The sequence below is a fragment of the Diabrotica virgifera genome, chromosome 3 (genome assembly GCF_917563875.1).
Source record: "Diabrotica virgifera virgifera chromosome 3, PGI_DIABVI_V3a".
Taxonomy (NCBI): Eukaryota; Metazoa; Arthropoda; class Insecta; order Coleoptera; family Chrysomelidae; genus Diabrotica; species Diabrotica virgifera.
The window spans coordinates 244,570,221-244,595,384 of record NC_065445.1 but is presented as its reverse complement, the minus strand read 5'-3'; the positions used below and the strand labels follow the sequence as shown (position 1 = coordinate 244,595,384).

The 25,164-nt window shown below is 33.9% G+C and overlaps 2 protein-coding genes and 1 long non-coding RNA gene across 6 annotated transcripts in view; 2 read left to right on the top strand and 1 right to left on the bottom strand.

Moving 5' to 3' along the window:
- LOC114338518 (transport and Golgi organization protein 2) overlaps positions 1 to 25,164 on the bottom strand; it is a 65,323-nt gene that overhangs the window by 34,773 nt on the left and 5,386 nt on the right. Inside the window, exon 1 of one of the 2 annotated variants that reach the window (XM_050647289.1) lies at positions 18,364 to 18,633. The exons of the other annotated variant lie outside the window; for it this stretch is intronic. Coding sequence (XP_050503246.1) covers positions 18,364 to 18,499 — 136 coding nt within the window. The 5' untranslated portion in view covers positions 18,500 to 18,633. Of the gene's footprint in view, positions 1 to 18,363; positions 18,634 to 25,164 lie in introns of those variants that run through there. 2 annotated transcript variants of the gene reach the window in all.
- LOC114336737 (protein GUCD1) overlaps positions 18,091 to 25,164 on the top strand; it is a 69,089-nt gene continuing 62,015 nt past the window's right edge. The window contains exon 1 of one of the 3 annotated variants that reach the window (XM_028287105.2): positions 18,091 to 18,160. In XM_028287105.2, coding sequence (XP_028142906.1) covers positions 18,148 to 18,160 — 13 coding nt within the window. In that variant the 5' untranslated portion in view covers positions 18,091 to 18,147. Of the gene's footprint in view, positions 18,161 to 18,753; positions 18,966 to 25,164 lie in introns of those variants that run through there. The other 2 variants (XM_028287104.2, XM_050647292.1) reach the window with 2 other exon arrangements.
- On the top strand, positions 18,983 to 23,818 carry LOC126882382 (uncharacterized). Its single transcript, XR_007697316.1, has 2 exons — positions 18,983 to 20,193; positions 20,341 to 23,818. It is a non-coding gene; the product is annotated as an uncharacterized LOC126882382 (long non-coding RNA).

Below are 25,164 nucleotides of genomic sequence, written 5' to 3'. Positions count from 1 at the left end.
CAAGTAAAGCCCTACGATGCCTGCGATTGGTGAGGCGGTAGCTTGGGGGTCAGGGGGTTACGTCACGTCACGTCACAGTATATAGAGGTTCCTCTTTATACTGTGGTCACGTGGAGACGTTACCTAACTTAACTTTGATCTTCGGACATGAGAACACATTACTTCGAAAATCTCATGTCCTCTGGAGCTGGGATTTACGTTATTGTGTGTATGTTATATTATTTCCAGATACACAACATGATTTTTGCTATTATTTCACAGATAGGATCATGTGATTCTGTTAGCTTGTCTAGTTCAATAATAGTTTTTTTTTGCATAGGTATATTCGGCTTAAGGAAATTTTTCTTAGATCTCAAGGTTATCTACTGTAATTCTACCAGGTTTTAATATCCTACATTAGCAGTTAACTCACTCACTGACACTACCTTGATTTTGAGTTATTTTAATGAAAAATGTAAATTTTAAATACTTACACGTTTGCTTTAAGAATTGTCGAAATTTAGTTTTATGATAACCTTGATAATAGTCCTGTCGCCAGGGGGGGTACAACGGCCTCGTTAATTCAGATGGACTTACCCAAGTTTTTTTTATGTATTTTGACCCGTAGAACACGAATTTTTTGGGTAACAGTTGATCCGGATGTCGATAAGATTGTTATAGACCAAGAACTTGAGGAATCAAATAACAGCGATTTTTGGCAAAACAAAACAATATTTTGTATTTTTTGGGTCATTTTAAGCAAAAAATATTTCTACAAGTTTTTTAGTAGGATGCACAGTTTTCGAGATAAACGCGGTTGAACTTTCAAAAAATCGAAAAACTGCAATTTTTAAACCCGAATAACTTTTGATTAAAAAATAAAATAGCAATTCTGCTTAGCGCCTTTGAAAGTTCAAGTCAAATTATGTCGGTTTTGATTATTTGCATTGCTAAAAATTTATTGTGTTATTGTTAAACAAAGCTACAAACAACTAGTGCGTGAGTGATGTTTCTATGATTTCTCATTTAAAATCGAACGAGTAGGTAGAATAGGTACTAGTGCAATCAAGACTATTTCTACGTTACATGCGTTAAAACGCATGTAAAAGCACGGGAAACCCTACGTGTTTATAGCTTTGTTAAACAATAAAAAAATAAATTTTTACCAATGCAAATAATTAAAACCGATATAATTTGACTTAAACTTTCAAATGCGGTAAGCAGACTTGCTATTTTATTTTTTAATCAAAAGTTATTCGGGTTCAAAAATTGCAATTTTTCGATTTTTTTAAAGTTCAACCGCGTTTATCTCGAAAACTGTGCATCCTGCGAAAAAACTTGTAGAAATATTTTTTACTTAAAATGGCTCAAAAAATACAAAATATTGTTTTGTTTTGCCAAAAATCGCTGTTATTTGATTCCTCAAGTTCTTGGTCTATAACAATCTTATCGACATCCGGATCAACTGTTACCCAAAAAATTCGTGTTCTACGGGTCAAAATACATAAAAAAAACTTGAGTAAGTTCATCTGAATTAACGAGGCCGTTGTACCCCCCCTGGCGACAGGACTATAATATGTATATGTAAAATATATACCTACATTTCGAAATAAATATTTTGTTACTTATGTATGCACAAAGCAATATACTTAAAAAATTCAAAACAAGTATACAGCTGACCTATAAGTGTAGAAGTTCAGGGAAATGATAAAAAAGGATATAAAAATGTAGCCATATTTCAAGGTTATTTCGGAATATTAAGAAAATTAAATTTTTAAGTTTTAAGCTCTAAGATTTAAATTTAAGTTTTAAGATTTAAGGTTCCGAAAATTAGTCAAATGACACAATTCGAAAAAAAATTTGGTCGTAATAAAATTATTACACTAATTCTAATATTTCTTAGGTGATAGGTTTATAAGGGCTGTAACCTTGTAACAGTAAAAACGTGTAAAAACACGCTTATCGACCCTTTCACGTTAAATCGTGATACGATCGATAAACCTTACCACAATGGACATCCCTGCATAATCTACAAAAATAAAAGGAACAACGTATTGCGTTTTATCAACATATGAGGCAGATTTAAGTTAAACCATGGTCACAATTTTTCTTCAAATGTAGTGTTTACAGACGAATATTTTTCCTCATTGCCAAATACTTTCCTCATTCCTAGATACTTAAAAAAGAACGTTACCTCTCTTAACAGAAATATCTCAAAAAAGTCTCTGCCAAATTGAAAACGAGAAATAATATTTCTTAAAAAACTTTTGGGATCTTAACACGTTCAGCCCCGCGTGAGACAGATGCTGCCTCACGGTGTTGCGATCTTGCCGGACCGGGTGAGCCTACGGGTGTGTCTCACAGCTAGGTTTTTTTAGGTTTTTTTCCAGACCATTGGAAAAATTGGAAAAAATGGGAATATTTGAAAATATTTTTTAATTGAGACTTAAGTGTACTTAAACTAAGAGACTTTAATTTTAAGTGTCAAAACCGAAACTTCAAACGTAGAAGCACATTATTTAACCAAATTGCTTTAGTGGTATATTTTTATCTGAGTCTGAATCTTCAGACCAAGCATCTGATTCAGAATCGATCTCCGCTTCACCATCCTGAACGGATAACACAAACAACATAATTTTTGTCAGTCTCTTTTAAAAGTGGATCTGGTCTAGTATCGTAAATAAATATCTGTTTTTCGTTTATAAAAAAATTTAAATAAATAGCAACAACTTATAAATTTTATCCTGTGATAACATATTTTCTTTGCTTGTATATATGAGGGCGTGTAAAGACCAGTTTCTTTCTGAAGAGGCGGAATATGGAGGTCCATTTAACATTCGGGAGGCAATTGGCATAAGTGGCTGCGATGTACATATACCTTGCTACCATATAACGGGATTAGTACTACATATTTGCACTATCCCATAAAGAATTGCGACTAAAAAATCCAGTTTTTGTTCTAAATTGGGCTAGATTTGCCACCACCTTCCCTACATCTAGGTTTAGGCCCGGTCTTTTCACCTCCGAATAAATAGTTATCGGGAAGTTTATCCGGCAGATTACATGTAAATCTGTCAAATAAACTTCCGATAACTAGTTATTCGGAGGTGCAAAGACCGGTTCTTATTGAACAAGCCATTTCAGAAATGAAATCTATGGCTTCCATTAGTTGGTCTTCATTCAATTATTCTTCTTTAATAAGCGAGCATCAAGAGGCTGCAAAGTGAATCAGATTAGAACAAAATTCGTAGCGTTTTTCAACATCCATATTTTAGCAAGTTTTCGATAAGAGAACTAGTCTGGTTAACTTGTTGGGGAATATTTTTTAATATTGTGCCTTTTATATACCTACTTAAAGACAAAAGGCACTTCTGATAATATAGATCTATCGAATTCTACTAAATTTATCGATTTTGATACGGAATGCAGAATTCGTTTAGTATATTGTAACAAATGTCAATTTTTCCGTATTTTTCCATTTTTTCCTGTTTTTTCCGGAAAAAAACAGGTTTTTTTCCTGCACCCAATTTTTTCGGAAATTTTAAATCTCTACTCACAGCTAAATTTTACACCAGACCGCGTGGGCCGGTGAAGAGACACGGTGCAATATTATGTACCTATTACAACATTGAATAATACCGGTCTAAGGGACCGCTTTAGTGTTTGCGGTTTCAAAATAGGATAATTTGATGTCAAATTATGAATAAAAAAACTGATATATGTACCATATTTATCCTTCCTAATTTTTTTCTTGGCACTAGAAAGTTTGTAGATTATAGCATTTTCCTTAATTTGTACCATATCTAAATAAAAAATCCTACCTAGCGCAGAAGTACTCTACTACAGTCGCGCGTCAGTGTTCACACCTCAGTAAGCTACAGATGCGAGCCTGGAATGAGTTTCCCCAACGTATGTGTAATAATTTATTCACAATATATCGTTAATAATTCAAATTATAATAAAATATCTAAAGGTAAAGTTTTCAATCCTAATAGCAACATTAATAATATTGAAAAATATTAAAAATATTACTAAAAGATTTTTAAATTGAAAACTTATTGGTCCATTTCAGAGAGACAAAGACAAAGGTAGGGAATTCTAAAAAGTTGCAATTCACAACCCCTATCTGCAGCTTGGTAAAGTTCCAACGGAAAATGGACCTAGTTACTCTATAGGAGTAATACTAATATAAACTAAAATAAAAATGTATATGCTTCTTTCCATGAGCATTTTTCAGTGCGTCACAAATGATAGAAAAAAAGGTAGGTCAGTGATAATATACATTTTAGTGACATGACATTTTAGTTAAATCTGACAGTTGTCACATTTTATTTGCAATTTGGCATAAAATCAAATCAATTGTTTTCATTCTGGTGGGATGTAGAATAGCATTACAGTTGAGTCCGCGAGTCTTTACCCGTGCGTCATTAATACCTGGCGAGATAAAACACATACTTTTTATCTAGCATCATTCTCTTCCACGCATGAAACTCATGATATGACGTGCTGACGTTTGTTAAGTAAAAACACATGTTATTTTTATGAACCATCTAGAGTCAGTGCATTGAAAAGAGATAGGTACAAAAAAAGACAATTCGGTATGTTTTCATATTTTAAGCACAATTTGTTTGAAGTTTCTGCTTTGTTTAATTTTGTGGCTGTCAGTCAGTTGAATTTTTTGCGGTTTTTGTAGAATTTTTGCGTTTTGAAGTTTCTTTATATTACACAAACAGTTATTTTCACAACTAATTTTATATTGGGCTTTGAAATTTTAAGGTAAATAATTATATTTTGGCAATTAATATTTAAAACATACAAAGCTAACGTCATTCACACGGTAAAGAAATGACTGTGTTCAGATTTCCGTCAAAGTGAATAAAATAACAAAAATAAAATATGTTATTGAATTCTTTTATAAATTGTCTATTTATTTATTAATCAATAATAATAAAATAATTTATTAAGCTACTTCAAATGTAGCTGTAATTCTGCACAAAAATTTTGAAGCAAAACTTACATTTGACATTCTATATATTTGATAACGTCAAATTTTATAATAAAACCCGTAATCGGAACAGTAGCCACTTTCTGTCAGTTGTTGTTGCGTGAAATAGATTTCCGACTTATTTCGTATGCTTTAAATGATGACGCACGGGTAAAGACTCACGGACTCAACTGTATGTTGTTTTATGTGCCATTAGAGTGAAAACTTAGTCTTTTTGCTAGCAGTTGCCGCTAGGGCATCTATTCCATTTCGTTCGTTGCAATCCGGGACTGCACGCTGGGGGTTTGTTTTGGTTGGATCAGAGAGAGCAGCATATGTGCTTCCTGATGAGAGACTAGTAAGTTTCGAAACCGGTAGAGGTGCTTGCTGCACTCTCTGATTGGACTAGAATATGGTTCGGCTGTATTTTCGTTTTGCAACGAAACTGAAAATGGTTATTCATTTTCAAATCAATTGTGTTTATTGCATTTATAAAATGGTATTTTCTTTGATTTGTATAGTCTTATAAATAGAACAGATTATATTCGTAGATATATTATTTAATTCGCAAATAATTTTTTTTTCGATTATAGCGCCATCTATTGACAACTAGAATAAATGTTATAAATGTCACCGACGAAATGTAATCACCGACGTGCTTTTCTGTCACATGCAATTTAATGCGTTAGAAAGAAATCGAAAAACTGTGACGCACTGAAAGATCCTCATGAGAAAAAGCATACCATTTTTATTCAGTTGCAATGCGAAGGCAAAACAATCTTATTTTTCACTTAGAACAGGGAGCGCAGTCCAGCACTCTGAATCGACGATTTTCGACTCTTATTGGAGTCATCATCGGAGAGGCGTAGGCCTGCTGCTCTCTGCTCGAGGTGACCAAACCTTGAAAGTTTATCCCCGCATTGCAACTGACGTGTATGGATTAGGTGACTAGCGTCATCTGGCAATTGAAAGATAAAGTTTTCAATCCTAATAGCAACATTAATAATATTGAAAAATATTACTAAAAGATTTTTAAATTGAAAACTTATTGGTCTATTTCCCTGGTAACACCTCCAAGGCTTCTAAAATTTGCAAGCCAGATGGATGCTGCAGTGAAGACAAAGGGAGGACAAACTGAATAAAAATGGTATACATTTTTATTTTAGTTTATATTAGTATTACTCCTATAGAGTAACTAGGTCCATTTTCCGTTGGAACTTTACCAAGCTGCAGACGGGGGTTGTGAATTGCAACTTATTAGAATTCCCTCCCTTTGTCTTCACTGTAGCATCCATCTGGCTTGCAAATTTTAGAAGCCTTGGAGGTGTTACCAGGGAAATAGACCAATAAGTTTTCAATTCAAAAATCTTTTAGTAATATTTTTAATATTTTTCAATATTATTAATGTTGCTATTAGGATTGAAAACTTTACCTTTCAATTGCCAGATGACGCTAGTCACCTAATCCATACACGTCAGTTGCAATGTGGGGATAAACTTTCAAGGTTTGGTCACTTCGAGCAATTCATTATTAGACTGTGACGACTCGTACTGGCAACACGTACTTGACCGAACATTCTAACCCTGTCACTCGACTCTGTCTCAGAGAGAACTGACACTCGATTTCTTCTAAGTTGATATCAGAGGCGATCAGTTGTACACCAGATCTCACTCTGATTTTGCACAGGCTCCGCCTCTCTGATTTCACTCAGACTCCACCCACTTTTTACATACACAGAGTAGCCGAGGAAGTCCATAAAAGCGACGCAGTTTCTCGGTTCTCTCTCAGTTCCTGCCTGGCTCTGGCGAGCTTAGGTGCTCCAGAACTGGGGCTCTGCCCCACTGGGGTTGGTTTGAGTTCTAACCAGTGTTTTATTTCTACACAAATACCATTTTCTTTCAAAATGGACAAGGCTAGATTACCACATTATATAGTTAATATTTGTGACACATATTTAACTAATAGAACTTTTCATGTTACAGCTGACAAAAAGATGTCCAGGATACAGAAGAACAAATTCAAGAAGGGATGCCACAAGGCAGTATTTTATCTCCTATTTTATATAACATTTTTGTTTCAGACTTACCAACAGATGCAAGAACCAGTACAGCTTTGTATGCAGATGACACAGCAATCTACACTTCAGGCAAACAGGACAGAATAATCATCCAAACATTAGAAGGCCACCTAGAGAGGATTGCAGAATTCACGGACAACTGGAAAATCAAGATAAACGCGGAGAAGACACAGTTCACCATCTTTACGCAGCAACCCAACCCACCAGCGGCAGAACTAACGATGAGAGGAAACGGCCACACCATCAGTGAAGTACCTAGGAGTCCACCTAGACAGAAAAATGAACTTCCATCTGCATACAAAGCAAATTAAGAAGAGAGCCACAGTCAGTAAAAAACTAATTCTGCCTTACATTTTCAGGTCATCACCACTATCGAAGAAGAAGAAGATCCAGCTCTACCAAGCATATGTCAGGTCGACTATGCTTTATGCAGTCCCAATATGGAGTTCAACCGCCAACAGCAACTGGAAGAAACTAGAAGCAACAGAAACGTCATGCTACAGGATAATCGACGGTACAGCATGGCAGGACCGGGTGACGAATGCAACCATCCAAGAAAGGCTCCAGTATACACCACTGAGGGAGGTGGCCGAGAAAAGGACCCAGTACTTCTTCCACCAGGCCACAAGAAGACTCCTAAAGACCAGGAACATCCTCGAGAATAACAGGGCCCAGAGGATGTTTCGAGAAACACATCGTCTGATCGACCATATGATCAGACGATAGCCAGGTGGTTGCAAACCGGTCAGGAAAGTAGGTACGGAGCCAGATAAAGTACCTACAGAAGAAGACGTCCAGGACACAACAAGAGAAGAACCAACACCGAGAGGATGAAGATCAAAGGAGATGGTGCAATTGCGGAACTTCTAAGAAGAAAATAAAATATCTTAAGGTTGAAATGTACATATAAGTTAGGGCAATAAACGTTTTTATTTTATACTTCGAGCAGAGAGCAGCAGGCCTACGTCACTCCGATGATGACTCCAATAAGAGTCGAAAATCGTCGATTCAGAGTGCTGGACTGCGCTCCCTGTTCTAAGTGAAAAATAAGATTGTTTTGCCTTCGCATTGCAACTGAATAAAAATGGTATACATTTTTATTTTAGTTTATATTAGTATTACTCCTATAGAGTAACTAGGTCCATTTTCCGTTGGAACTTTACCAAGCTGCAGACGGGGGTTGTGAATTGCAACTTTTTAGAATTCCCTCCCTTTGTCTTCACTGCAGCATCGATCTGGCTTGCAAATTTTAGAAGCCTTGGAGGTATTACCAGGGAAATGGACCAATTAGTTTTCAATTTAAAAATCTTTTAGTAATATTTTTCAATATTATTAATGTTGCTATTAGAATTGAAAACTTTACCTTTCAATTGCCAGATGACGCTAGTCACCTAATCCATACACGTCAGTTGCAATGTGGGGGTAAACTTTCAAGGTTTGGTCACTTCGAGCAGCAGACCTACGCCTCTCCGATGATGACTCCAATAAGAGTCGAAAATCGTAGATTCAGAGTGCTGGACTGCGCTCCTTGTTCTAAGTGAAAATAAGATTGTTTTGCCTTCGCATTGCAACTGAATAAAAATGGTATACATTTTTATTTTAGATTAATAAAATATCTATTAATTTTTCTTAATTAAATTCTTGACAGTGAAATTTGCAGGAAAATATTTTCCTAAATAGAGGGACGTAGTAAGGTGACTAAAGGGAAGAGTAAAGTAAGTATAAGTCGACAAAAATGTCTGAAGCCGCAAGGTCAGACCGATCGAAAAAGTTGGTTACGCGACGTTGTCAGATAAATCGGGTTTCAAGGTTTTTTGGCTTTTTTATTTGTTACCTGTTTCACAGTAAAATTTTCTTCTGCTTCCTCGTGCATAAATTTGACAACATTGTGCTATAGGTAAGTTCACGAGATTATACACTTAGTGTATTGTTTTTCACAGCACTTGTAATATGTATTCGTTTTCATTAAAAACATAGTAAATATATTCTAAATAAACAACTAATCGACAATTTCATTTTAAATGGGTGTTTACTCTTTGCACCAACGCGTTCACCTGAAATCCCCTCTCCTTGATTTGCTACCTGAGTGACCTTCGCGGTTTCAGATTTTTTGCATACCGTGTTTACTTTTAAATTAGATATACTTAGGAGTACACCCAATACATGGCAACACTGCTTCCCACACCCGATTTGCGCAGATTTATTCAGTCATTCGTCGATTCTACAGTGGCAATGCAACTCACTTGCATAAGCAATGTTGCCGGTTTTAGCGTTGTCTGCAGTTGCATACATATCTCTAATCGAAAACAGAATGTATGGTATTTAAAATCTCGTTTCACTACTGTCTCGAAGTTTATACACATAATAGATGCAACTACCTGCTCTATTAAGATAACATTGTCTACCTATGTCGCCCTTGTCTGTCTTTGAAAAGTTATAAACTGTGTCAGTCGTCAGTCCCATTTTTTATAATTTGAAAGGTGCTATATTGTATTTTCTATTTTATTGGTTGTTTCTATTAGTCCAGAAAGCCACTGCGCATCCGCTAGGAAAAATATTCCGATTCGGATTTTTTGCACAATCTTACTCAAAAAGTACTCCTTTTAACAAATTTGCATGTTGCCAGCACCAAAAGTAGGTCAAAAAATTTTTAAACGTTTTTTTTTGTTTTTATCCTAAAATTATTTTTTTGCATGGAACAAAGTTTTTGTAGGTTTTTTGGATCATTCCAAACAGAAAAGGTCTTTAGTGACTATTCTCTAAAGTTGATAGTTTTTGACATATATTATAAGCGATTAAAAATTGAAAAATTGCGAAATCGGCCATGTTGAACCTTCAATAACTATGTGAAAAACTGAAAATTTGAATGTTGCCAAGGTAGGTAGATATTCTTTAAACATCGGTTGATGAAATCCCGAAGAGTTTTTTGCAATACAATATTCAAAACTCCTTTGTTTTTTAATTGCTAATCAAGTGTGCGCGACACTATTTTCCACCGACAGTATGGTGCAAATGAAAGGAATAAATTCGTTATTTCGTGAACCGGCGACTTTAAGTCCGATTTTTTTTTAATAAGAATAGGGGTCGTGTGCTAGCTCATTTGAAAGGTTCTTCCAATTCTCTATTCAGTAATACAAACATTTATATAATTATTTATACAGGGTGTCCTTCTACTTCTTTTTTTGTCAAATAATTTAAGTTAAAACATTTTTTGGACACCCTGTATAAATAATTATGTAAATGTTTACATTACTGAATAGAGAATTGGAGAACCTTTCAAATGAGCTACCACACGACCCCTATTCTCATTTAAAAAAATCATCGATTACGTGATCACGCCCAGACGGATGACGTCACTAGTATACCATATATGCCACAATATCATAACTTAAAAATAAAAATCGACCTGTTTTGGGTTTTTTCCTTAAAGTGGCCGGTTTACGAAATAACGAATTTATTTCTTTCATTTGCACCATACTGTATACACATGCAACTGTGGAAAATAGTGTTGCGCACGCGTGATTAGAAATTAAAAAACAAAGGAGTTTTGAATATTGTATTGCAAAAAACTTTTCGGGATTTCATCAGTCGATGTTTAAAGAATATCAACCTACCTTGGCAACATTCAAATTTTCAGTTTTTCACATAGTTTTTGAAGGTTAAACATGGTCGATTTCGCAATTTTTCAATTTTTAATCGCTTATATGTCAAAAACTATCAACTTTAGAGAAAAGTCACTAAAGACCTTTTCTGTTTGGAATGATCCAAAAAACCTAAAAAAACTTTGTTCCATGCAAAAAAAAAATAATTTTAGGAAAAAAACAAAAAAAAAAACGTTTAAAAAATTTTTGACCCACTTTTGGTCCTGGCAACATGCCAATTTGTTAAAAGGGGTCTTTTTTGAGTAAGATTGTGCAAAAAATCCGAATCGGAATATTTTTCCTAGCGGATGCACAGTGGCTTTCTGGACTATATTACATAATATGTTATGAATGTAAATTAATTATATGTATTCCAAAATAATACCAATATCACCACACTGTATGATTTCTTTATCCACAACTAGTTACTTTGTTGACTTTAACACTTAACAATCATTGTAGAAATTTTGTAATTGAAGGTGTATATTATTGATTTTAAAATATGGAAAATAACCACTAGTTTGAGTTTTTTAAATATATTTATTTTGTTTATAGGTCTGGATCCCGCGTATGAAAAAAAAGTTGATTAATAGCAAGCTGAAAATTTGTTAATAGCTTAAGGGCGTCTAGCCGGATAAACTTTGATATATGGGAACACTGGAACAGGGGCAGTTTTAATTGTGGAACAGGTTAAAAATTTGGAACGGTCAGACCACGAAAACGGCACATTTATTTTGTCCGACAGAACAGACTTAAACTCTCCGAACAGAGATTAAACTCTCATGCAAAAATCAGACTGCTATTTATCACCTGTCATAATTCCTGTCATTTGACATGCTCTACATGTTCCACTCATTATAACGCCCATTTGGTGATAAATAGCAGTCTGATTTTTGCAAGAGAGTTTAATCTCTGTTCGGAGAGTTTAAGTCTGTTCTGTCGGACAAAATACATGTGCTGTTTTCGTGGTCTGACCGTTCCAAATTTTTAACCTGTTCCACAATTAAAACTTCCCCTGTTCCAGTGTTCCCATATATCAAAGTTTGTCCGACTAGACACCCTTAAGCTATTAACAAATTTTCAGCTTGCTATTAATCAACTTTTTTTTCATACGCGGGATCCAGACCTATTATGTTAACAGACTGTATCTACTGAATATTTATTTAGATACACCTATGGTTCTGAAATTAGTTTTTTGTGACATTTCTATAATATGTACTTGTTTATTGGGAATAAACCACAATTTTCATTGAAAATACATTACATTTGACGTTTCCGAGAAACATCTGATTTGACCTTATCGAGAAACATCTGATTTGACTAAAAAACAAAAACACTAGAAGCTTTTCTAGATCTGTCAAAAGCATTTGACAGTTTAGATCATCAAATACTGCTTATCAAACTTGACAAGTATGGAATACGAGGCCCAGCTTTACATTGTATAGAGTCATTTATGACAGGAAGGTCACAGAGAGTTTGTCTGGAAACTAATGGTGAGAGAACACTCTCAGAAGCACTGAATCTCGAGTTGGGGGTACCCCAGGGAAGTGTTCTTGGACCTTTTTTATTTTTTGTATACATCAATGATCTTGCTGAATCTGTAACAGATGAATCATCTAGCCTTATTAATTTCGGAGATGACTCAAATTATCTGATTTGGGCCAAAACTGTTGAATACTTGCTCTTAAAAACAGGTGAAAATCTGGAGAGGGCTGAGAGATGGTTTGCTGGGAATAAATTATTGTTGAATTGTATAAGACTGTCTTCATCTATTTTAGAACCATTCAGTCTCAAGGTCCGATCACAAATGTGGTAAATATTCAATCAGACCACATAGAAACATCCAACTCTGTCAAATTCCTGGGTATCTACATTGACCAATATCTGCAGTGGGATATACACCTATTGCAGTTATGTAAAAAACTGAACTCTGCATGCTACTCAATAAGAGTGCTTACAGAGTACTTACAACAGGATACTCTTCTTACTGTTTATTATGCCAACTTTTATTCTCGACTACGTTATGAAATCATGTTCTGGGGAAATGCAGTGGCAACACCAGAGCTTCTTATCATTCAGAAAAAAGTAGTACGGATTATTCTTGGGATGAAAATCAAGGACTCATACAGGGGGAAATTTAAACTACTAAATATACTTGCTTTTCCAGCCATCTACATTTATCAATGTTTAAAGTTTCTTTTTAAGAACCCTTCATTATTTAACCATTACATCCTCAAATATTACCCATCACACAAGAGCTCTAAACCTAACTATCCCTAGACACAGGCTTACTCTAACAGAACGGAGTCCACTATATGTACGGTGACCATATCTTTTTAAAGAAAAAAAAGTACAAAAAACAAAAATGTATTAAAAACGCAAAATGTATCTTGTGATTGGACAAATCTAACTTTTTAGCATTAAAAATAAATAAACTATGTAGCTAAACATAAAAAATTATATCAATTAAACTAAACATAACACATTACATTAACTTTGAAAAAGTTACAAGCCTGTAATTAAGAGTTTTTAGATGAGGGACCTGGAATAGCCTCATCTTCTTCCGGTTTTTTGCATCATTCATATTTTTCTGAACTTAAGATTAATTTAAGAAGGTCCGGCTTCGACTGAAGTAAATGAAACATTTCATACAAATCTCATCAAAATTTGCGTACACCAGCATCACTGCCTTGAGAGTGGATATGGACATTTGTGACTTTTCCGACGTCCAATAATAATTATTTATTACAGAAAATAAACGCTCGATAGCCGCACTAGTACCCAGAAGACAAAAAATAAATTCGCATAATATTTGTAAGTTTTTAAGTTTGAATTGATCTACACACTTAAAAACTTTAAGCCATCGATCCTGACTATTTTTTTCTTCTCTGTTCCACTCAGCAGTTTTTTCACTTGTAGCCACGTCTTTCAAAATTCCCAGTTCGTCAAGGAGTTGATCTTCGTTTAACATGGTTGCCTCGATATACAATTTAAAAGCTTCGAGAGAATAACAAACATCGTTCCATGTTATTTCACTTCTTATGCGGGCTCCACACTCTCGACGAAGTCGATCGAGGTTCAACAAGTACAAGAGTGTAGACGGCCACCTTGTGGAACTTTGCCTCTCTTCGTTCTACTTCCATTCTCTGTCGGTCTGGTCAAAGGGATCTTTGTCGGTATCGCGCCGCTCTTTGTTTGTATCGCACTTCCTCACAAAGTAGAACGAGTGTGTAGTGACGGTACTTCGGACTTCGGTCAACTTTGGCGAAGTAACTTCGCCGAGAGTGTGGAGCCCGCTTTAGATCTATGCTTTTGAATAGTTTAAATTCATGAAAATTTGTACTCCAGTTTTCTAGGTAGGTTACACATTTTGTGTAAAAATGTTTCACTTGTGCAGTGAAGTTTTGTGTACGACCACCGCACCATAAGCCTGATGTCTCACACACTTAAAATGTTTTTAAAGATCATTCATAAACGCATTTACCAAACACTTGATATGGATATTGAAGAAACCCACTTTGGATTTACACTACTAATCCAGAAATGCTTGGATGTTGTGAACCAGGATATGTACGTCTGTTTCATAGATTACAACAAGGCTTTCGATAAAGTCCGCCACAAAGAGCTAATGGACGTCCTCAAAGCAAAACAATTACAATACAATGACCTTTGAATTATAACAAATCTATATTATAAACAGCAGGCACACATACGCATTAACGAACACGCATCAGAAGAGTTCGAAATTAAAAGAGGAGTGCGACAGGGGGTGTATATTGTCACTACTACTATTAAATCCATACTCTGAAGAAATTATGAAAAAAGTTCTTGAGGGAGAAACAGCAGGAATAAAGGTACCTAAATGGAACGCCAATTAACAACATTATATATGCTGACGACACTATCATAACAGCGGACAACCTCCAAGACCTCCAAAAGCTAATGAACAAGATAGTTGAGTATGGAGAACAATATGGATTAATTATCAGTAAACATCAAGAAAACTAAATTTATGAGGATATCAAAAACCAAAAAAATGATAAAAGCCTGACAATTAAAGGTAAAGCTTTAGAACAAGTTGAAAACTACAACTATCTTGGCACAATAATTAATCACTCCAAAGACATCAAAGTTCGAATAGAGAAGGCAAGAACCAACTTCAATAAAATGAGAAAGGTAGTTTGTGCAAGAGAACTGAAATAATTAAGATTTGAGAGTTAGGCTGGCAAGGTGTTATATTTTCTCGACTCTGCTTTACGGGATAGAAGCATGGTCAATTAACGCGAAAACTACTAAAAAGGTGGAAGCATTTGAACTGTGGGTGAAGGTATTACCTAAAGATAGCATGGACCGAGCCTGTAACAAACAACGAAGTCATGAGAAGAGTCAACAAAACAATGGAAATATTGGAAACCATCAAGACAAAAAAGCTGCAATACCTGAAACAGTATACAAAGAAATTTGTTTAAAAGTAGTAAAACATAAAAATATTCTTCTGGCTAAGTACCTAAGAGGTGGAAGCCATGAAACTACAAGGAGAAGAACATAAAAATATTCATTTTTTAGAAAAAATAAGTACATTCGCTTGTCCTTAGAAAGGTTTTAAAGTACATTAGGACAATATTTAAAAATAAGTACTGTCCTACTTAAATAAGTACATATGGTCACCGTAACTATATGCCTGTATCAAATTCCACAATAAGTTACCATCAGTGTTAAAACAAGAGATTCAATTTGGAAGATTTAAAAGAGAAAGGGGGTTATTTAAATATCTGGTCATTGTAGAACCATATACTGTGGTGGAATACCTGGAGTATTAGTTGTTTTGTTTTGTTTTTGTAACATGTAATTACGAGTTACAAGTTTTTCTTGTGTTGACGACAATATCCTTAACTTTGTTTTTCTCGATACATTTGGATTTCATCAGTGGTCTTAGGCTTCCCATCTTTTTATTTCCCTTTGCCAATCTGACCCATTCAGTTCCCATTCTTCCTGACCTTTCTCTTCTATAATAACACCCAGATACATAAAATGCAGGGCCCCCGCTACCATATGTGCAAAGTGTGCCATGCACACGGGCGCCATCCTTTAGGGGCGCCAAAACCGGGGTCAAAAATTGCAAAAAAACAAGCAAAAAAACTAAAATTAATTTTAAAATAAAAGTTGAGAAATTAAATAGGATTAAGGATAAACACACATGAAATTTTATTATCTAGAATCTAGTATATCAACCAGTTACTTCTGATTCCCATTTGCGCGAACATATTATCCGAAGTCAGGCATTTTAATTTATTTTGTTATGATTTTATTCTGCTTGTTTCATTTTGATATTTTTATTGTAGTATTTTAGTCTACAAATAATAGTCTGCTTACTCACGGTTTTTGCTGTGAATTTTAAAGAACCGCTATACGCTATACGGAAAGGGAAAATGGGGAAATTCCTCCCCCCTAACAAGGTCCAAATAAAAAAAAATTATTGAAACATAAAAATATGTTATCCGACACGAAAGTTAAACCACAGACAGACAAATTCAACCCAATAAACACGCTAGTTAGGAAAATTAAGGGAACTTAATGCATTAATTTATTATTTATGTCTTTTAGTAGTTTGAGTTTACATCTTTTTATGTTTTTCGATTGATGTTTAATTGAAAGTTCCGCCCCAAGGAAAATTTCCCCGCCCAAGGCAAAAGTCTAGATCCGCCCAAGGCAAAAGTCTAGATCCGCCACTGATTCTCCGGGGTGAAAAAACATACGTTCCAAATAAGTCCGGAATTTGATAAATTGATTAATTATAAGCAACTTTTGTTCTTTAGACATTTTCACTACTTCAATACTTTTCGAGTTATTAATCTTGATCTTAATCTTGAATAAATTCCTTTTTTTCCAAATAACTTAAAAATTATTAGTGATACCAAAAATCTCAAGTAGTAACAAATTTCAAGCAGTAAAAAGTAAGGTTTTGCTTTTCTGAATATTTTGGATTTTTTGTTTTGCTGTAAGACAAAAATTGGTTATGGCTGTTCAAAATTTGCATACACTCGTGATTAGTGACTAGTTCAAGCCCTTTTAACTGCAGCCTTTTCAAAAATAAGCACTTTAATTCAATGAAACTTCAGATCATATACACACAATATATAAGTAAGTAAAGTAACTTGTGGCAAAGCGGTAACGATTAATTTCATTTGGATGCTAATTAGGGGGTAATTTTCACGATTTTTTTACCAAAAAAAAAGGAACCAATATTATTTTGAGCGCAACTTACTTACTTTGATATTAAAAAAAAAACCCAAAAAAAATCAAAAATATAGCTTTGTTTAAACACTTATTTCACATTGAAATATTCGATTTATTTGTAGTTTGACGAATAAGAACCACCTTTTCATTAGCTTCAACTAACTCTGATTCTACTTTGTCTGTAGACTTCATTAATATACAGACGGAAAAATGAAAGAATACCCATGAACGATCACATCAATAATTTATTTTGTATTTGCTGTCTTTTTCTATAAATAACAACCGTTTGTTATAGAAAAGGACAGCAGATACAAAATAAGTGATTGATGTGATCGTTCATGGGTATTCTTTCATTTTTCCGACTGTAGGTATTACTTTGTACTATTTTTGCATTACTTTGTACTTACACCATTTTTTGTTCACTTTTAACATACTTACTCGCAAATAACTAGAAAAGTATTGAAAAGTATTATTGACCTAGTGAAAAAACTTTATAAGTAGAAAAAGAGTGAAAAGTTGTTCAAAATTAGTCATTTTATCCAATTTCGGACTTTTTTGAACGTATCTTTTTTCACATCCGAGAAGGGGTGAATAAAATAAAAAAAAAATATCACTTTTTTCCTTGACACGTTAGCTAAGCTATGTGTATGCCAAATGTCATGTCAATCCAACCGGTCCTTAAAAATTCGGAGGTTTTACAATATTTTACCTTGAGTGAGTGGACTATAAATATGATTTCTAAAGTTCAGTTTTTTGGTTTATTTCAAGCACCTACCTACCTTTAAAAAATAAATAAAAAACATAACCCAAAATGCCTTAAGGGGCGCCAAAATCCTTTTTTGCACACAGGCGCCAGTAACCCTTACGGGGGCCCTGATAAAATGGACCACTCTCTGGAAATAATTATATTCCATTGATTTGTTAGATATGAAAGTAAACTCCTCTTCTTGCTCTATATTTATGAGCATGTACTTTCGCCTGGTTTGTTTCTAGGTCAAAATATTATGCCTACTTTTCTAATCTTTGTATAACATTTCTTAATTCTTTTCTTGTTTGAATTCCAAGAGAACATACCCTGTTTGGACTTGGATCACAAACACAAATTAACTTAAAAAAATATTTTAGTGTATGTCATTTGGAAAATGATGGGTTTTACCTAAGTACATCAAAAATGTAAAGTTTACAATGTTCAATCCTTCAATCTTTTTGTGACATTGTGACCTGTGTTGATGAAAAAGCAACGTAAGTAAAAACAACAAAACAAAGAAAATCTGAAAGAATATTAGTCAAAACAATAAGTACTAAAATAAAAAAAACAATAAGTGACAATCAAATGTTAAAAAAAATTACAAACTTTCCAAAATAACTATTTCAGTCATATACTTTCTCTTTTGTTAATTATAGAATTTAATGTACATAATAGATTCTAATTAATTGTTAATTACCTCCGATAATTCCATTTTTATCGATAAGAGCTGACATTGCTGGCCTTTTATAATATTCATCTCTATTTGTGGCCACTACTAACCTAAAACCACCCTTTTCAGGATTCGGGTCCACATTTATAAACAAAATACACATTTTTATGTATCACTTCTCCGCTTTCTAACGTTTCACTATTCACTAATCGAGCTTTTTGGGTACATTAGCGTTCGTTCCCCAACTCCCAGATTTTATAACCTAACTTTAATCTTCCTCTTCCATGGAGTTCAAAGATCCCGTGGTAACAGATAACAGAAAAAATGATAAGAAATTCCATTAGCGTTTTTAAGAGTGTGTTTCTATCTATTGTGCGACGAAAATTAAAATAAACAAGTTCGAAAAATGTAAAAATACAAGGTCAGACGGTAACCTTAAAGGTAACCACTTTTATAAGATTTCCATGGTCAAAATGTGATAAACCACATCGTATGGAGGTATTCCGCAGTTTAATTCGACGTTAATATGAATAGGTGTGTTTACTTGAATAGGGTGTTTTGATAATTCGGGCATGATCCCTATGGATGTGGAATAATAATGGAAGTATGTGTGAACGTCCTTAAGCACGGTAAGATTAAAACAAATCTTATTATTGCTTTTTGTTTTGCTTAGGGGTTTATACATTTTTTATCAAATAGTAAATATTTATCCAATTTGATTATTTATTATGTTTAACTCCTGTAAAATTATTTGTTTACGTTTACAATGGGTTGTTTATTCTTTACATTTTCACTTCACCTTTCAAATTTTCTTAACGCTAATAAAGGCTAATAATCAGTAAGAATATTATTTCAAAGTGTTTCAAATATTTTGAATTTGAACTGTTATTTCATATAAAATAATAATTTCATACCTATATGAACCATTTATTCATAATATTCCACATGAAAAAAAATGAAAAATTAAATGTTTTATAATAACAGTTTTGTCTTCGGAATATACGCCCAATCGCTAGGTATATCTTAGTTTTTTCAATTTAATTTTTTTTTCGTCTCGGTGGTATTCGAACCAAAAAATTTGTTACTCCAAAATAAAAAATTTATAGTACATTGTTTACCGGGTAGGAAAAGCTTAACATTCCTGGACGACTGTGAAGATTGCTAAGTCGAGGCGCAAGCCGAGACTTAGCAACACAGAGTCCAGGAATGTGGCTTTTCCTACGAGGTAAACATACTATTTTTCCGCAAATCGTTTAAAATTCGACAGATATTGATTGATTAAAAAAAAACGCGATAATTTTATTCCCAAATAAATGGTGCTTTGAAATTCCTAATAAAATTACTTGGGTTACTATGGAAACGTATTGAGGTTGAATTGTCAAACTTGACGTTTATAAATTTAACACTAACAACTGTACGGAAATATCATTTCCTTACAGTAAGGAAATGACATTTCCTTACAGTAAAGTCCACTTTACATCAACAATAAATTGAACAATAAATTGACAAAGTTATTCAAGGCCAAATTTGACGTGTTAAAGCACACTTTGACATCTAAGTTTGTTCGTTATAAACTTCACGTGAAGAAAAAGAAAATTGTTCTATTTTTTCATTTATTTGGCGTGAATTCAGTGTCACCAACCTGTGTCCATTTGGCGGGAAGTGGAAGTAGAGCTTTTTGTTTATTATTATTTGTTGAGGTTGAGTCTTTCATGTTCATGACAACCTAAAAATTTTGATTGGAAAATGCATATAAGATAAGGGGGTGGGAAAATGGAAATTAGTGGCTTTTTTTGCAGTTCTGTCTGTTAGTTTTGCGTTTTGCTCTGGCTGGGTCTCTTTTGTTTAAACAATTATGTAAGTATTATAAAAACGTTTTCAATTTTCTGTATTCTTTAGGAAACGAATTATTTATGCATATTATTACCTGTAAATAGTAGTACCTATTTCATTTGATTTTTAATTGTAAAGAATAGAAAATTACCATTCATTTTAATTTTTTAGAATCAGCTGAAAGTGATCTACAAAAAAACCAGGAAGGAAACGTATTATAGCCTTGTTGTGGCTATGAAAGGCAAAAGAAAGATACCTATAAAAAGTGTATTGACTAGTTGGAAGAAACTCCACATTGTCAATGCATAATAAGATATTACTTTATAAACAAATATCAAGACCTAGGAATGGAACCTGGATAATATAGTCATCAAGAAGATAGCAGGAAGTCATGAGCAACAACAACTTCATAAGTATGAGAATATTGAGGAAATCCACACTCCTCGATATCTACTACTGGACAAACTAGAAGATTGAAGAGGACAAAGCCTTTTGAACTAGTTTGAGTGATAGGTGATAGTGAAAAGCAGAGCGTAGTGCTTGTGTGCTTGTGTATGTTAGAATAGTGCACGATCTTGTTAGATTAGATAAGAGACGCTATGGGGTAAGCTCTTCATTTTAAGGAACAGTAGTAATTTAGGTTAAATTAAATTTGCTCATTGGTCAGTTATGACCAGATTGTAATTCTCTGATGTTTGGCAAAAAGGGCTTAAGTCAGAATTGCACATCAATAATGTTTTGATGATTTCTGGACCATAAAAAAAGTGTTGCAGACTTACACTGTATGTACCAATAAAAAGAGCCGATTTTTCTGGTCCAGAAATCATCAAAACATTATCGATGTGCAATTCTGACTTAAGCCCTTTTTCCCAAACATCAGAGAATTGCAGTGTACAATTCAATACAAATGAATCATCATCCTAGTGATGATTATGGAAAAAAATATATGACAAGATTTTGTGCAATAAAAATGTTTATATTTATCAAGGATGTATTATTTGGTATGGCCACATATACTTCTGGTATATCGTCGGTGATGTGACAATACCTCCTATCTGCTTTTTCATGAATTTTGTAGGAGACGAAAAACCATTTTTAGGGTCATCTCTGTTTTCACATGTAAATTTTGACATGTTTTGTGGTAAATAGATGATTGAATTTACTACAAAACATGTCAAAAAATATCATATGAAAACAGGAGGTGACTGTAAAAAAAGTTTTTAGTCTCTCTTACAAAACGGTGAACAGAGGTGACAGTTAATAGAGAGACAGATAATCGAGGTTCTACTGTATAGTGAAATTTGGACACCCGACACCCCATACAAATTTTATGGGGGTTTTGTTTGTTTAAACCCCCCCAAACTTTTGTGTAAGTTACAATTGAATTATTATTGTGGTACTATTAAACACAATGTTTTTAAAACTTTTTTGCCTCTTAGTACTTTTTTGAAGTCAGTTTTTATCGTGATATTTTGAATATTTGTCCAATCCACCACATATTTGTATATGGTTAAGTACGATTGTAGAGACTAATAATATGAAAATTTATTTATGATTTACATTTTTAGGTATATTTTGAACCATTTTAAAAAGAAGCCATATCTTGATAAAAAGAGCTTTATCGAAAAAATAGAAAGAGGTAAAAAAGTTTTAAAAACACAGTGTTTAACTAATGGTACCGCAGAAATAATTTAATTGGAACGTACCCAAAAGTTTGGGGGGGTTAAAGGGAACAAAACCCCCATAAAATTTTTATCATCATCATCATCATTGGCTCGACAGCCCTTTCTGGGTTTTGGCCTGTTCCAGGATTCTTCTCCACTCTGATCTGTTTCGTGCTTTTTTTCTCCAGTTTTTTATTTTTAAGGTTTTTATATCATTTTCTATTTGTTCTAAATATCTCAGCTTCGGTCTTCCTCTTGTTCTTTTTCCTACTGGCATCTGTTTGAATATTTTGTTTGGTATTTCGCCTTCTTCCATTCTTTCTACATGTCCCATCCAACGCAGCCGTCCTATTTTAATGAATGTTATGATATCCGGATCCTGGTATATTTCATATACTTAGTTCAAAGTTGTACCTTCTTCGCCAAATTCCATTTTCTTTTGTGCCCTTATATATGTGTCGCAAGATTTTTCTTTTAAAGGTGGCTAGCAATGTTTCCTCTCTTTTAGTGAGTGTCCAGGTTTCTGAGCCGTATGTGAGTACCGGTCTTATTAGGGTTTTGTATATTTGGCATTTTGTTTTCCTTGCGACGTTGTCTGATCTTAGTAGCCGAATTAAGCCATGGTAACTTTTATTGGCAATAAATATTCGCCTCTTCACTTCCTCTGCTACGTTATTATCAGATGTGACTAGGGATCACAAGTATGTAAAGTTTTTTACCCCCTCAATGTTGTATTCTCCTATTGTTATATTTTGTGGCTGCCTTATTTCTGTGTTTTTACTTACCTGCATATATTTTGTTTTGTTCTGGTTGATTTTAAGGCCACTATTTTGTGCAGCTCATTCTATTTGATTGAATGCCTCTATCATTTTTACATTAGTATTTTCAAAGGTAATAGGAAGATCAATACTTCATATAAAATAAATAATGAAGATCTGAAATATGTTTCAAAAGTTAAAGATTTAGGAGTGATTTTTGACGAGAGTTTGAGTTTTGTTGAACACATTAATTACATAACAGTTCAGTCTTCAAAAATGTTAGGATTTATTTTGAGACACTGTAGTAATTTTTCAGTTGACACTGTAAGAGGAGTTTATTGTTCTTTGGTGCGATCTAAACTTGAATATGGCTCTATAGTATGGTCTCCATAACATGCAGTTCATAATATGACTGTTGAAAAAATTCAACACAAATTTTTGAGGTTCTGTGCATTTAAATTAGGTCAAACTATTGTAGATCACGATTATTCATTAATAGAAAACAGTTTAAAACTTAATACACTGAAAAATAGAGGTAATCAAGTAGGATTAGTATTTTTGTATAATTTAATAAATGGAAATTTAGATTGCTGTGATCTATTACAGTGTATTAATGTTGATATACAAACTAGAAATTGAAGAGGTGATTTTATAACATTTTATATTCCTTTCCATCGCACAAGTTATGGCCAAAATTCACCTATAGATCGTTACTGTAAGCTTATAAATGACAAACACATTGAAATTTTTGATATATCTCTGAATATGTTTAAAAATAATTTAAATAGAGTATTTATTTAATTTTTTTGTTAGTTCTAAGGTTATAGGTTACTTCCTTATGCTTGTCATGCACGGGGAGCTATACTGTAATATATATTATATCACATCGCTCTCTATAGTAATGAGTGAGCCTGCACATACGGAACCATTAGTTCCCTGTCTGCAGGCTCACTCATTACTATAGAGAGTGATATGATATAATATACATATATTACAGTATAGCTCCCAGTGCATGACAAGCTTAAGGATGTAACCTATAGCCTAGGCTATATTATAAAAAAATCACTCAGATGGGACAACAGGTTTAGAAAATTCGAGACATCAAAAATGCCCTATTTTTAAGGTGGTGCGTTAATTTCTTGGAGAAGTGTATTGTAATTTAATGTAAATAATGTAATATTAAATAATTGTAATTTAATATAAGATGTAATATAAGTTCCTTAAAAATATATTTTTTATATCCCACCATACATTCTCCACAGGTCTAAATATCGATGCTAGACGTCCACCGGAGGTCCTCTCAGGACGTTAGATGGACGTTCGGCAGCAAGACATTGGACCAAACTGGGACGTCCTATGAAGGTCCAATTGACGTTCACTGAACGTCCCCTCGGACGTTAGGTGGACGTCCATTGGACGTTTGGCAACGTGGCATTTGGACCAAAATAGGACGTCCTGTTAAGGTCCAATTTACGTCCCCTAGGACGTCCGATTAAGGTCCAATGTACGTCCCTTCGGACCTTAAGTGGACGTCCAACGGACATTCGGTAGCGCGACATTTGGACCAAAATAGGATGTTCCTTGGACGAAAACTAACCTCCCTAAAGTCCGTGAAGGACATCCTTGTGCTATGAGGGATGTATCTATGTAGGTATAGAGTCTCTTTATTCTATTATATTCTACTCTATTTCAAACCTATTCTATATAAGTATCTACACATTACACCTATTATCATCATCATCATTCTCTTTGCCTTATCCCTATGCAGTGTCGGCTTCCCTAATTGCATTTCTCCACACAATTCTATCTTGGGTCATATCAATGTTAATCCCCTTTACCAACATGTCCTGCCTTATCGTCTTCTTTGGTCTTCCTCTCCTACTCCTTCCAGGAATCTGCACTTCAGCTATTCTTCGTATTGGGTGATTAACGTCTCGACGTTGAACATGACCAAACCATCTTAACCTATGCTCTCTCATTTTGGCATCAATTGGTGCCACACCTAGACTTCCCCTAATATACTCATTTCTAATTTTATCCTTCTTTGTCACTCCACTCATCCATCTAAGCATTCTCATTTCCGCCACATGCATTCGTTGTTCCGCTTTCTTTTTCACTGCCCAACATTCAGTTCTGTGCATCATAGCCGGTCTTATGGCTGTTTTATAGAATTTTCCCTTCAGCTTCATTGGAATTTTTCTGTCACACAACACACCACTCGCTTCTTTCCACTTCATCCATCCAGCCCTAATTCTACTGCATGCGTCTCCATCTATTTCTCCATTACTCTGTAATACCGATCCTAGGTACTTAAAACTATTGCTTTTCACAATCATTTCACCTATTATATTATATTTTACTTTATTCTATACTATATATCTATTCTAATATATCTATATATTTCATTTAATCTGTTACATTCTACTTTATTCTGTTTTAAATCAAATACTTTATTAGTAAGTATTATATCTACATATATATTACATCTATTCTATTATATTCTACTCTATTCTATTTCAAGTTTATACTATACTATATATCTATTCTAATCTATCTCCCTATTTTATTTATTT